Raw genomic sequence first — 13,716 nt, forward strand, 5'->3', positions numbered from 1 at the left:
AAATCTTTACATAGGCTAAAACGGCGAATCAAAAGGGGATGCAAATAGCACCCGCTACGCTATTTGCGTTCCCCTTTATTTTTGCCATCATAGTCTACGTAAATATTTACATAGACTAAGACGGCCAAAAAGAAGGAACGCAAATGGTGGCAGCCGTAGCCGCCGCCATTTGTGTATGCGGGTTTTGTTTTGTTTTTAAACCCACTCAGCCATGATAGGCTATGTAAAGATTTACGTAGCCTATCCCGTCTTTCTTTCTTTTTTTTTAAACCCACCCAGCCATGATAGGCTACGTAAAGATTTACGTCTATCACGTCTTTTTTTTTTTTTTTTACCAAGACTGGAAATGGCGGTGGCGGCAGCTGGTCGGAAGACCAGCCGCCGGAGCCACCACAGCTGAAGCCGCTGCCAAAGCCACCACCGCCCGGAAGATCCGCCCCAGGTATGTCTCGTCCCGGGAGGGATCTGCGGGGGGTGGCAGGGGGGTGGCAGGCCGTTCCGCCACAGATTTTGGGGGGCTGAATGCACTGGCATTCGGCCTCACCGAGATCCGTGGTGGAATTCTCTGCCATCCCTAAGCTCTAGAGGGAACTGAATAGGTATGAAAAAAACAAGGAAATATTCTATTGGCAGGTCTGCTTAGTAAAGATTAGATTATCTGATTCATGGTAACCTTTGTTCTATCACTGAAGGCAAAGGAGAGAGATTTTCTGTGGCTTTATTTAAAAGGAAGGTAAACAAGAATAAGGAAATTTCCCATTAGTTTATCCAGGACAAGTGCATACAAATACTTGGTCATCCCCCTTTGTGTTTTAAGATATAGAATAGCTTCTGAAATATCAGATACTTCCCCTAAAATTGCCAATTGTGGCCCTCTTTGTGGTTTTGGCCTCTGTCTTGCCCCAGGCAACATCCCCACGCCATGTGCTGTCCAATCCACAACTCATTTATGCAAATTTACTTGAATGCAAGCCCCATTTTAGCACAATGCTTACTCTCTCTGTGGCTAAGAGGAGCACCCCAGGTTAAATATTGCACATTCTGTTCATTGCACAGAATAAAGTGATGCCCTATCCACAGTAACAGCGTTAGGACTGCAAAGAGAGAGAACATTCAGTGACTTGTTCCCACGTTTATTTCCCCAATATCCAATGCAAGTCTTTCCAACTTTGTCAGTTATAAGTTCCTGGAGCTGGGAACATTGCCGCTTCTGCATGCTGTATAAGCTGCTCTTAGCATTTTGTTGGAACTTTATAAATCTATTATTGGTAATGGGAGCCATATGGCAGAAATGCATGCTACATTTCTGATAGAGATGTTGCCCCAAAACAGCTTCTTTACATTGAATGATTCTGTTTCAGCCATAAACATCTAGAACTACTTACTGCATGCATTGCCATAGTGATCCAGTCCCTGCTGTACAGTTCTAGATGATGCTGGCCTGGTAGATATGCGGAGGCATAATTGCTGCCACAGTGACCACTTGATATGGGGAGGCAATTTTCAAATGGGTGTAATATGTATTCCATCTCTCGGTTTTAGCAGGTAAGGTATTGTTGTTGTTCAGTCGTTCAGTCGTGTCCGACTCTTCGTGACCCCATGGACCATAGCACGCCAGGCCTTCCTGTCCTGCGCTCTCTCCCGGAGCGTGCTCAAGTTCATATTCATTGCATCCGTGATGCTATCTAGCCATCTCATCCTCTGCCGTCCCCTTCTCCTTTTGCCTTCAGTCTTTCCCAGCATCAGGGTCTTTTCCAGGGAGTTTTCTCTTCGCATTAGGTGGCCAAAATATTGGAGCTTCAGCTTCATTATCTGTCCTTCCAATGAGCACTCAGGGTTGATTTCCTTTAGGATGGACTGATTTGACCTCCTTGCAGTCCAGGGGACTCGTAAGAGTCTTCTCCAGCACCACAGTTCGAAAGCAAGGTAAGGTATACATGTACTAAATATTTGTGCACTGGCATTCAGCAGAGAGAAGGCAAATCACATGTGCATGCAAACTGGCTTAACGTAAACATGTAAGATGATTCCTACTGGATTATGTCAGAAGGTCCATGTGGGGAACCTGGGTCTTGGGGTGGGGGCCTATACACGGGGGCAAATCCCACCCCTTATCCCCAAAATGAGGAGGATCATCCCTCACCACTGGGTAACCCCTCCCTTCCCTTCAGCTGCCACCATGAATCTACACCCCTTTATGTACCTTACACCTTTTCCCTTAAAGTAACTGGCCTTCAGGAGTGAGACAAAGCAGATCAGGGGTGCCAAAAAACAAAGTAAAAAAAAAAAAGATATATAGTATTTTATTAAAAACAAGAAAGCTTATTATTTTAAGGATGTGGTTACTACTTTTAAGACAGGGTGTCTACACAGTTACTCTGACCACCAATCAGGAGCTAGAAGCCCCAGTTCCTATCCCTCATCAACTTTAAGCCGATTCCCCTATCAAGCTCCACCTCAGTTAACTCACTGGCCAAACATGAAGGCTTGAAAGGCAGTCTTCTTTCTGGATAGGTTCAACTCCCACCTGGAACCTTCAATTCTGTTCCCCAGGCTTCTCCTGAAGTCTTCTGTCTAGTCCAGCAGCTGCTCAGTCTCCCAACCACTGCCAGTAGCTGTCACTCAGGCTTTGGTTCTTCCCTCTGAAGGCTGCTCCAGGAGTTTTCCTCTCCCCACTTGCAGACCTTCTTTAGCTTCTGCCTCCCGTGCTCTCAGCTCAGGCTTCTGATCTTGTAACTGGTGCTCCTCTTGGCTGATGTCGTCTTCAGGCTCCCCAGCCTCTCACAAAGACACCTCCTCAGCTGACTCTCCAGTCACACTCCTCCTGACAGACTCCATCTCCCTGTCAGACTCTCCACAGCTCCTTATATTCGTTCCAGTCAGAATTCTCCAGCCAGTCACCATTCCATCACCACATTTCTGGGTAAACCTCTGACCAATGGGCATCTTTAGAATGATCTGCTATTCCACATTCAGGTGGTACCAATTTCAGTCCTGCCTTTCCATATAAATAGAGAGAACCTGGCTTCATTTTCACCTCCTAATGGTAACTAGGGATGTGCTAACCCACCCCTGTCCAGGTTCTCCAGGCACCTGCCCAGCTTCTGCCCCAGCTCCCTGGTCTCCAGACTGCATTCGAGCCCCTCCTACACTCAGCGAGCAGCCCACACTCACCCCAGTGGCCTCATCGAGCTCCACAGTCACCATTTTTTGAAAAATAAAATGGCTACCGCAAAAATGTGCATATTTGCGTAAGCATGAAAATGCGCATTTTTGCAAAATGCACATTTTCATGCATAGGCAAATATGTGCATCTGCAACTATGCACATTTTTTCAAGCACTATTTTATTTTTCAAGAAATGGCAACCACGGAGCTTGACGAGGCTGCTGGGGTGAGTGCGGGCCTCTCGCCAAGCATGGGTGGGTGCAGGCGGGGGCAGGGGCTCAGTGAGTAGGGCTTGGGGAGGGGTTCTGGCAGATTCCCAGATGGAATTGGGTGCCTGCACCATCCCTAGTAGTAACAGTAACTTGCCAGCACACCATATCTATAATGTAACCCCCCTCAGGCACAAGCCTCAAGTAAAAACCATTCATTGTTTCTTTTTCTGTTAAATCCTTCAAATTAGCTGTGGTTGAAATAAAACATAACATTTAAAATTTAACCTCAGTTTCTTCACAGTCCAGCTGGCCAGCACCCTGTTTACTACAGCCACCAACCAGATGATTCTTGAGAGGAACCTGGTCTTGACTTCGAGCAACTGGTATTTAGAAGCACACTGCCTCTGAACTAGGGGTAGACAAAACTGTCAACTTCAGTTAGTCTCAGTTTCCCCTTTTTTCCAATCTCAAGTTTGGGTTGCCCTGAGCTTTGGGATTTTGTTTTTAAAAAGTTTGTATGAAAATTCATAAGCCTTTTCATGCACATTTCTTCTAATACATGTGTTTCTGCCTAATATACACATTTTTTGCAAGCAATTTTCCTAATATAAAGTATGTTTGAATGTTATTTTTCCTAATAACACACTTTTGTATGGATTTTTTAAAAATGGAGAAGCCTCTTGAAAAATTCAGAGAACTGCACATTCCAAAAGATAACTGAGTTTCAGTTTGCACAGTGGTTCAAAAGTGTGAAATTAGGTAAATTCACATCAGAATACTGAACACAGTCATTCCACAAAGCTATAGGACAGTATCTTATTCCACAAAGCTTTATTCCACAAAGCTATTGGACAGTATCTTATTCTTCAAAGCTATAGGACAGTATCTTATTGTGCCTGTGCACTTATGGAACCCAATGCTTAGGCAGCAGGGCTCTTGTGGTTCTGAAAAATAACCCAAAATGAGTCTACACCAAGTTTCCAGAATGGGACAGGTCAGTGCACCTCGCAAAAGTGAGCTTTGCTGACCTGTCCTGTTCCAGAAATGAGTCTTTCTGCTCATTTCAGGGATTATTTTAGAAGTGCAAAATCCCCATTGCACACACGGTGACTCTGACAAGCACAACAGAAGCAGTGGAGGCAAAGGAACCCTATTGAGTACTGCCCATAGTGACTAAGAGCTATTGACAGACTTATCCTCCATGAATGTGTCTCATAGCTTTTCAAAGCCATTTAAGCTGGTGGCTATTCCCACAAGCTCTATTTTCACTGGAAAGAATAGTGAAGCCATTTTGGGTGGCCAATTATGTACATCTGTGCCCCCAGGGCCCAGGGCAGCTGCAAACATCACTGGGTTGAGGAGAGCAAATGGTATTATTGTCCCAGGTAACACATAGCCTACCAACTCTCCATTTTGCACACACACAAGCACCAAACCCTCCTAGCTATGGGGAGCGCCTCTGCTGACAAAGCCCCCCAAATGCTTCAAAAGGCATATGCATTTGCCATTTCCTAACTAGATTTCTTCGGATTTTCAACTTTCATGCAAGCAAGACCCAAGGTCAGCTGCTGCCAGGAATAGTGATGTGCTTGACGCACTACCCAGTTATCAAGTTCACCCTTTGCTAGGGACTCTGTTAGATTTCACTGAGATTGTCACAGACTAATCAAATCCTTTAGCAGGTTTGCCTTCTGGCTTGCAGAAGGTGGCATTGGACCAAAGCCACTATGTCGAGCTATTTTGAGACTAGTCCTTTCCCAATGAAAATAGTTGGTCCAGCTGAGTAATCACCCTTCTTGCCTCCTGCATGCCCACAAATGTTTGGGAGCAATTCCTAAATAGCTTTATATGCCTTCTTTATGGGCCTCACTCTGCATGTCTCCTGTTTTGTTATGTCGTTGTCGTTGTTGTCTGTCTCCACCAGACTTACTGTCTTCCCCCCATTATCTCTTCTATTTTACTTCATAGACATATGACCTTACCATTCCTCTGCTCTTCTTCTGTGCCTCATGCCCTTGCTTCCTGGGTTTGCACAAGGCCTTGAACCAATTGATCTGACTTTTATGCTGCTTTTTAATTGCTGGTCTTATCATTTTGCATTATATTATCTTGTATCATTATATTTTATAGTTTCATTTGTAATTTATCATGGAAACTGGTGTTGAAGGCCAAAAATCCATGAAGCAGGATGGCCAAACTTTGGTCTTCCAGATCTTTTGGCTTACAACTCACAGTATCCCTCACCATTGGGTATGTTGGCTAGGGCTGATGGGAGTTATAGGCCAAACATCTGGACAGCCACAAGTTGGCCACACCTGTCATAAACAAACAAATAGGAAGGAGCATATCCTAGTCTGAAATCACCTGTGCAAGAATGCTAAAGCTGAGCAAAAATGACCTCCAAGACATCTTCACCTGATCTGCAGGTGGCAAGACTGGGGTGAGGGGATTTTGCTGAGTACTCTCCAGGGAGGGAGCAAAATTCTCCAACAGGGCAAAAATATATAAATAAAATAAAATAAAATAAAAAAATTCTCAAGAAATGGTGGCTTAGCTAATACATGATGCAATAATGTTAGTTCATGCTGGTGCTAATTTTAGACAGGTTGCATATCCAGTTCTCATTATTCTGAAGTTGTAGGTAATACAGCAGCCATTTAATGGCTGTTTTGTCATTCAACTTTAGACTTCCCAGTGTCCCACCTGCTCTTACGTATTTGTTTATTTATTTATGCTACACATATGTTCTTTTTCAGAGAGAATAACAAGTTTAGAATGTGCAAACATTCTTAGTGGTGGCCCCCAAACTGTGGAATAGCCTCCCAAGACAGCTTCAACACCCCCCCAAGCTCTTTTGTCTCATTCTAAAATGGGGTTTTAAGACTATTTTATTCTGGTAGCATTTTGTCCCCTTTTCAACTCTTTTAGGAAGACACTTCCATTTAGTGACTTAACATACACAATGTACGTAGACAGAGATAGACAATGACTGCGTTTCACAGATGGACAGAGAGTTTCTATGGGGGCAGGGGAAGAGGGATAACATGGTAGAGGAACCACCAAATCTAAAGCCCTACCAGGCTCATGCTGGCAGTGCAGAAAGTGCTTCCCCCTGGCTATTTAACCCCCCTTGCCTTTCTATCCTTAAAAAAAAAAAGAATCCTTGCATTAGTTCAAATTGTTCCTGCGCTGGGGAGGGGGTTGAAAAGGAGGGGTTTGATCCAGTTTGATCCAGCCTTCCCCAATCCACCCCAACCTGTCCTCATAACCCCCCCCCCCATACACACACACAGTTTTCCACTACTCCACCACTGGAGTATCATAGGGATGTACGAAAGTCCCTTACCTGATCCCGAAGCTTGATTCGCGGTAGGGGGGAGGCACTCCGTCCCTCCCCCCTGAAATTCTGGCCGGGGGGAAGGTGCCCCGTCCCATCGGCTGCGAATCCTCCTGTCCTGCCAGGACGCAAATGGCGGTGGCCGTAGCCGCCGCCGTTTGTGTCCCTGCAGTCAGCCGTGATAGGCTACATAAATGTTTATGTAGCCTATCACGGCTGAGTGAAAAACAACAACTGCGCCTACGCAAATGGCGGTGCCCATGGGCACCGCCATTTGCGTACGCGCGTTTTTTTGTTTTCACTCAGCCGTGATAGGCTACGTAAACATTTACGTAGCCTATCACGGTGTTTTTTAAAAATCTAGCCGTGATAGGCTACGTAAATCTTTACGTAGCCTATCACATTTGTTGTTGTTGTTTTTTAACTTGGAAATGGCAGCGGCGGCAGCCGGTCAGAAGACTGGCCGCCGAACCGCCGCCGAACTGCCGCCGGAGCCACCGCCGCCGCCAGGGACATTCGCACAAGGTAAGTCCCATCCCGGGGGGGCGGGGGGGCAGACCGTTTCTCCACCAATTTCGGGGGGCCGAATGCGCTGGCATTCGGCCTCCCCGAGATTCGTGGAGAAATTCTCTGACATCCCTAGTATCAGCTGTGGAAGAGCATTGGTGACAGACCTTCTTGCTGCTGCTACAAGAAGTCATCCAGTGGTAGACTTCCCTCTCTACCTGCAGAAAGGGTGATCCACTATACCCCATGGCATCAAGGATGCAGTCCCAGGAACCATATAATTGCAGCCTTTTTTTTTTCAATGGCTTACCATATACTTATGTGCTCTCCATGTAGGAATATTGTAAGCTGTGAAGTTGCTGTAATAGATTCAGAGCAAGCGAAGCAAAGAGGGCAAGAATGAGTTATTCACAACCTGTATGTAAAAATTGAGCCTAGGGATGTATGAGAATTTTGTTTCATTTCACAAATCATCCTACCTTGGTCCGTTCGCAACCCAAACACCAACAGGAGTGCATTTTTGCAAAGAACATTTGCACTTGTGTTAAAAAAATGTGTACTTTTTGAAGAATGTGCATTTTGAAATACACATTAAAAACAACAACATAGATTTCATGGTTTAGACAATGTGGGAAAGTGCACACTTTTGAGGGAAAAAACGTGCACAGAAATGCACACTTTTCCCATTCGAACAAACTGAAAAACATGTCATAAACTAAAACAGGAATGAGCTGAACTGAGCGTCAAAGTGAAGTTCAGAGAATGTAGGGGAGTTTGAACACCCCTGGTTCTCCCATCCCTAATCCACAATTTAGAAGGGAGGCAGTGAAAATCAATGCATCATTACTGGCAATGCCCCCCTGGTATTAAAAATAGAATGACTGTGCAAGTTTCGGGGCCTGCACTGGATTTATCCCTTTTTGCAGTCTGCCCATGTGCTCTGTGGTCATTATCAATTTTTAATTAGACTAGTGTCATTCAGTGAGTTAAATAACAACTGAAATCAGTTCTTTGCAAGTACTGAGAGACAGGAGGGAAAAAGCAAGGCGGTGTATGTGTGTGTGTGTGTGTGTGGGGGGGAACCCACTAGAGAACAAAGCTACAAGAATATAAAACATTTAAGAGCAGTTACTGCATAAAGGATTCCAGATGGGAGGAGTTTGGCACAGATGTGTTCTATTCCAGGACTCCAGTCAATCAGCATTGCCATAAAATTGCAGATTAATGAATCAAACAACACAAGAGTTTGCCAGCCTGTTTGGTTGCTAACAGTTGCAGTGGGGATTGGGGGGGGGGGGTAATAGCTTGAAGGCTCTGCTGCTTAGTTAAGCTGAGAGTCTATTCTGAGCTTTGCAAATCTCTGCTATCTTAAAAAGGGGGGTTAAGGAGGGAAATATGCTCTTTGTCACCCTCCCTTTTAAGCTCTGCCATATATTATATTTCCAGAGGTGGGGGAGAGATGGGGATTGTGGAGAGGCACAATGCAGGTGAACTGTCTCCTCACACGTTGACCTTCTTGGGCCTTACGATCATCTTCAGAGGCCTTGCTCTTTGTGCCATCATCTCGGGCTCTTGGAGGAGTGAACATGAGACATACGGTGGAACCATACCTGCAGAATAATTTCTCTGTTGAGATCTGTCATTTGCCCTCTCCAAGTCCCCCTCCCCTCCTAAGCTGAAAAACCTTCTATCTTTCAACAGGTTTTTAATGTCTAAAAACATTAAACATTAACAGAGCCAGTGTGGTATAGTGGCTAGTGTGGTATAGAGTGTTGGACTGGGAACTGGGAGATCCAGGTTCTAGTCACTGCTCAGCCATAGAAGCTCACTGGGTGTCTTTGGGCCAGTCATAGACTCTCAGCCCAACCTACTTCACAGGGTTGTTGTTGTGAGGATGAAATGGAGAGGAGGAGGATTATGTTAGCCACCTTGGGTTCCTTGGAGGAAAAAAGGCAGGATATAAATGCAATAAACAAATAAATAATACATAATCAAGTTCTGCTGCTGCCCATTTTTCATTATTTTTTTTTAATCGATGGTAGTATTTTAATGCGTGTGTATGGTGTGTATTTCTTATACTGTCTAGCTGATCTGAGTGCTCTAGTGACAAAAAAAAGATATAAAAAATGAAATTAACTTACATAAGTTTATTGACTTATGTATTTATATACTGCTCTTCTGACCATAGGGTTTAGCATTACATGAATGAGCAGGAGCAAGCCCCAGGCACATATGCTTGCCCTGCCCTGCCCTGCCCTGCCCTGCCCCTCTGCTCTGGTATGGCCACAAAGAGGAGACGTAGTGGATGGAACCAGAATCTTTTTAAATTAATCTCAACTGAGAACTCTAAACTATGGTTTGTTGAAAAAAGCCTGGATCAGAAACCACAGTTTGACTCTGAACTGGGTTATTTCAATAAGCCATAGTTTGAAATAACCACAGTTGGTCCTTTTCAAATGTAATGATAAACTGTAGTTAGTTTAAACCAGGAAACAAATGGTCCCAGTCTCCTTCTTGGAGCAGCGCTGGAGGGGTGTGGTGTGCACAATCCCGAGACTCGTTTACATCATGTTAAGCTATAGTTCAATGTTACAGTACATCTGAAACAGGCCAACATGGAAACTAGTTGCCACAGAAATTCACTTGCAGTGAATGCGGACATTCCTACTGAAGCAATGCAGCCAAAGAATGTCAAGGGGGAAACAAAGTTCCAGGAAGACTACAGGGAAGGGTGGGTATGTATTTCCCCTTGTCCAGCTTTGGCTAAAGAAAAGACTTGGGTGAATTGCAGCTTTGGGATTGAGCTAGGCACCCGTGAGCTGTCAAGGATTTTGATAAGATGGGGTGGGGGCAATTGCTCAGCAAGGTTTCACTTATCTGTTACACAGGAACATAGGGAGCTGCTTTAACATTGGTCCATCTAGCCCAGTATTGTTGGCGTTGACTGGCAACAGCTCTCCAGGGTTTCAGGCAGGGATTTTCCTACCTGGCGATGCCAGTGATCGAACCTGGGACCTCCTGCATGCAAAACATGTACTTTACTGCTAAGTGATGGCCATGGCCTTTCCCTTTTATGTGGGGCCATTGGTTCTTCTGCCCAAGTGCTCTCACAATGATGTTCCTTTCCCAGCCCTGCTGTCACAGTAACAGGAGAGACCTGATACTGAACCTCCACAAGCAAAGCATGTGTTCCTCAACTACCATGACCAGTCCTAAAGTTCTTGTGCACAAGGATGCAAAGATGTTCACTCCAGCCTGCCTAACATTGTACAAGTGATTCTGGACTTTTTTCTTGTACAGCCTACTCCATGTATACCATATATGTTGCTGCTGCTGCTGCTGCTTCTCCTCCTCCTCCTCCTTTTAAATAAACTGGTTAATTTTAATTTGATTGCTTAATTTAAATTTACATCCCCACTACCCAAAGGTTTTGGAGGTACAACGACTTAGAAAACAAACACAAAAAATGGATGTTATAGAAACAAAATAATGTTCACTCTTAAGTCCCCATTCCCCCAATGGCTTAACCCTAACTCCTTCCATCCCCAAGGCTGGTGTCAGGGTTCAAAATTGGGCCACAATTCAGAGGGCCCACTGCGCACCCCGGAGCCTCCTGTCCTGGGCAAGCTGCTCCTCCTTTTTGCTGTAGCCACCTGTTCACCTGCCTTTCTGAGCATGGAGGCAGTGACAAGAGTGAGCAGATGGAAAAGCATTTGCCACTTGCCTTGTACTCTTCCTCGTGGTTTGTGGATTGGGGCCCAATGTGAGAGGGCAAGTGAGTGGGCAGCAGTGACACTGGTAAGGAGGTAGGCTAACTCAGAGAGTGGGGTCCCCCTGAGGGTATCTTGCTACCCTCCCCCCAAATCTAGAGTTGACACTGCCCATCCCAAACAGTTCCTATTCAGTCAAAAGTAATTGAAATCCTCCTTAATATCTATGAAAAGCATGCATCTCTCTCTCTCTCTCTCTGTCTTATCCTGGTAACAATAATCAGCTTCTCTATTTTCCTCTTTTGTTGTTGTTGTTTAATCTAGGCCCTGGAGCAGTACACGACGGCAACAACGCAGCTTCCAGAGCGGTGGCTTGTCTCTGGCTATCAGGCACCCTCTTTGCTTATTTCTTCCTCAAGTTTTGATAAGAAAAGTGAGGGTCCTTGCAGATGATGCCTGGCTTCTCCCACACCACAGACTTTTAACCATCCACAATGCTGGGGGGAGGGGGTAAAAACAACAACCACAACCACAGTCTACAGCTTGAATATACTGCCGGGAGGGGGAGGGGAGGGGAACTGGGCTCCAAGTTAACCACCCATCAGGGATTGGCCAATCACAGGCATTTCCCAAAACCTAATTAGTTTTAATTTCCTTCCTTGACCCCAGGCCTCAAAAATACCATATTTATAAATGTCAGCCTCTCCTTTCTGCTGTCAAGCGTTTCTTGGCTGAGCCCGCCAAAATGCCCCAGGACAGGAGGAGGATGAGTGTTGTTCTGAGAGACGATGTACAACAGGAAGTTTAAAGCAAGTCAAAAAGTGTCCTGTTATCTCTGGTGTCTCTTGAGCAAATGGATTGCTCTTTCTTCTTGTCATGCTGTACATACCTGTTCATGTTTCTAAGTGTCCAATTACACCCTGGTTTCAGCTCGCTTCCCTCTGGGTGGCTGTTTTAAGGAATTGGCAACTCTGCCATCAGTGCAATCCTCTCTGCCCCTTCCCCAGCATGTAGGTTACAATGGAGGCAAGAGGGCTGAGAATGATGCTGGAGAAGGTCACACATTTAGACACAGACCATGAATTACCTAAACGTTGGGACTGGAGGAATGGAAGGGCAGGGGTACCCACTATCCCCTATACTAAAAACCTGATGCCAGAGTGACTCCAGAAACTGCATAAATTGACAGAATGGTGTATCATGTATCTCCCATTTATCAGAATAATCATACTGCTCTTCTGCCTATTTACGCATCCATCCACTTGTCCCTCAATCTGCCTTTCCAGTCATCTATTTGCCTTACCTATCAATGCAATTATCTAGTGAGGGTTTTTTTTATTGTTATTATCCAACTTTCTCCTCCTCAGTTCCCCAGCCATTCATCCATCCATCCATCCATCCATCCATCCGTATAATCACTTTTATTGAGTCCTGCCTCCATCTAGACAGCTTTTTAATTTTTCATTATTCAACCCATCATTATTTTAAAATTCCATTGCAGCCCTTTTTGTCTCCTTTCCTGCAGAGGAAAGATATTTAGGAAGTTGACATAGGGTCTGAAGAACTAGTGGCACAGGTAAACAGGGCACATTTAAAGATCAAACAGGGCAAAGACAAAGGCACAACTTCCAGTAGCACTCCACCACCAATGTGTCTGTTGAAATGGGTGTATTTTAGGTCTCTCACATTCATGCCGTAAAACAACATCCTATCCCTAACTAACATCATCCCGTTTCAAGCATTGCCTTAAAATGCTGTGTTTTTATGTGGAGGCATTCTACTGTCTATTCCTGTGTCCCTAATCTTCTAGAGCATATAGACATTCAGAGAGAGTTGCCCTCTTCCATTCTGGACATCCAAGGATAGCAGTGTTATCAATCCAGCTAAAATCTGATCTGCCTTTCCACCACAACCTCTCCCTTTGTTGTCTTAGACGTCCATCCAATCAGAGGTTGATGGAGGCCAATTACTTTGCTAGAGTGTTTGAGATATCGGTCTTGCATTTGTTTGGGATCCTCTTCCGAGCAGAGGGGATTTGAACACCAACTTTATTTTCAAATATTTAATTAACATTGAAGGGGAGAAAAGTGGGACCGAGGAAGGAGAAAAGAAAACCAGATTCATGTGATTTCCTGTATCTCGTCGGCTCCTGTCTAAGCCCTGTGGAATGACAGAGGAAACATTCAGCCAGGTCATTTTCCAAAGCAGAGGAACGACATCAGGTTGTCAACATTTTGTTTCAGTTTGGGGATTCAGTTTGCTGAAAGTTCTGGCACAGCCCACTCCTTGTCTGGATGATACGGGCTACCAAGAAGAGCTGTTTCTGTCTGCACAAACAACACTGAGATGGGAGGCTGTTACAGGGAAGGAGTTCTAGCGCCTACAAGGAGAGGATAGATCTGCTTTCTGTGATGGGGTATATTTTTGGAATCTATTTTGTGCCCTGAAAAAACAAAAAAAAAGGCTACCAATGTTGCAAACTGTGACCATGAGAGTTATCAGTGGTCCAGCACTCTTAAGTTGAATGGTGCCCTATACAGGACCTGTTTCAAATCATGCCCCAGGACAGAGTTGGACAAATGGGATGGCTAGAATAATTTCCATGCTCGCTTATGAAGATCAGCCATGTGGGGGAATTAGTTACCTGTGTGTCCAATGTTTCTTCTGTTATGCATAGATGTTTTTTCCTAGGTGGAAAACGAGATGGAAAATAAAATAAACAAAGGGTCCCAATACTACATTTTTCTCTTCAGGAACTTTCTCCATAGGAGAATGGTCCCAAG

At 44.8% G+C, this 13,716-nt stretch overlaps 1 protein-coding gene across 1 annotated transcript in view; it reads left to right on the forward strand.

The window, feature by feature from the left end:
* OPCML (opioid binding protein/cell adhesion molecule like) overlaps positions 1-12,594 on the forward strand; it is a 576,078-nt gene extending 563,484 nt beyond the window's left edge. Inside the window, exon 7 of the mRNA XM_084803637.1 lies at positions 11,258-12,594. Coding sequence (XP_084659763.1) covers positions 11,258-11,358 — 101 coding nt within the window. The 3' untranslated portion in view covers positions 11,359-12,594. The remainder of the gene's footprint in view (positions 1-11,257) is intronic.
* Positions 12,595-13,716: the final 1,122 nt, after the last annotated feature.

This window comes from Heloderma suspectum, chromosome 6 (assembly GCF_057233095.1).
Source record: "Heloderma suspectum isolate Gila_16-S chromosome 6, 16-S_ref, whole genome shotgun sequence".
In the NCBI taxonomy this organism is placed as follows: Eukaryota; Metazoa; Chordata; class Lepidosauria; order Squamata; family Helodermatidae; genus Heloderma; species Heloderma suspectum.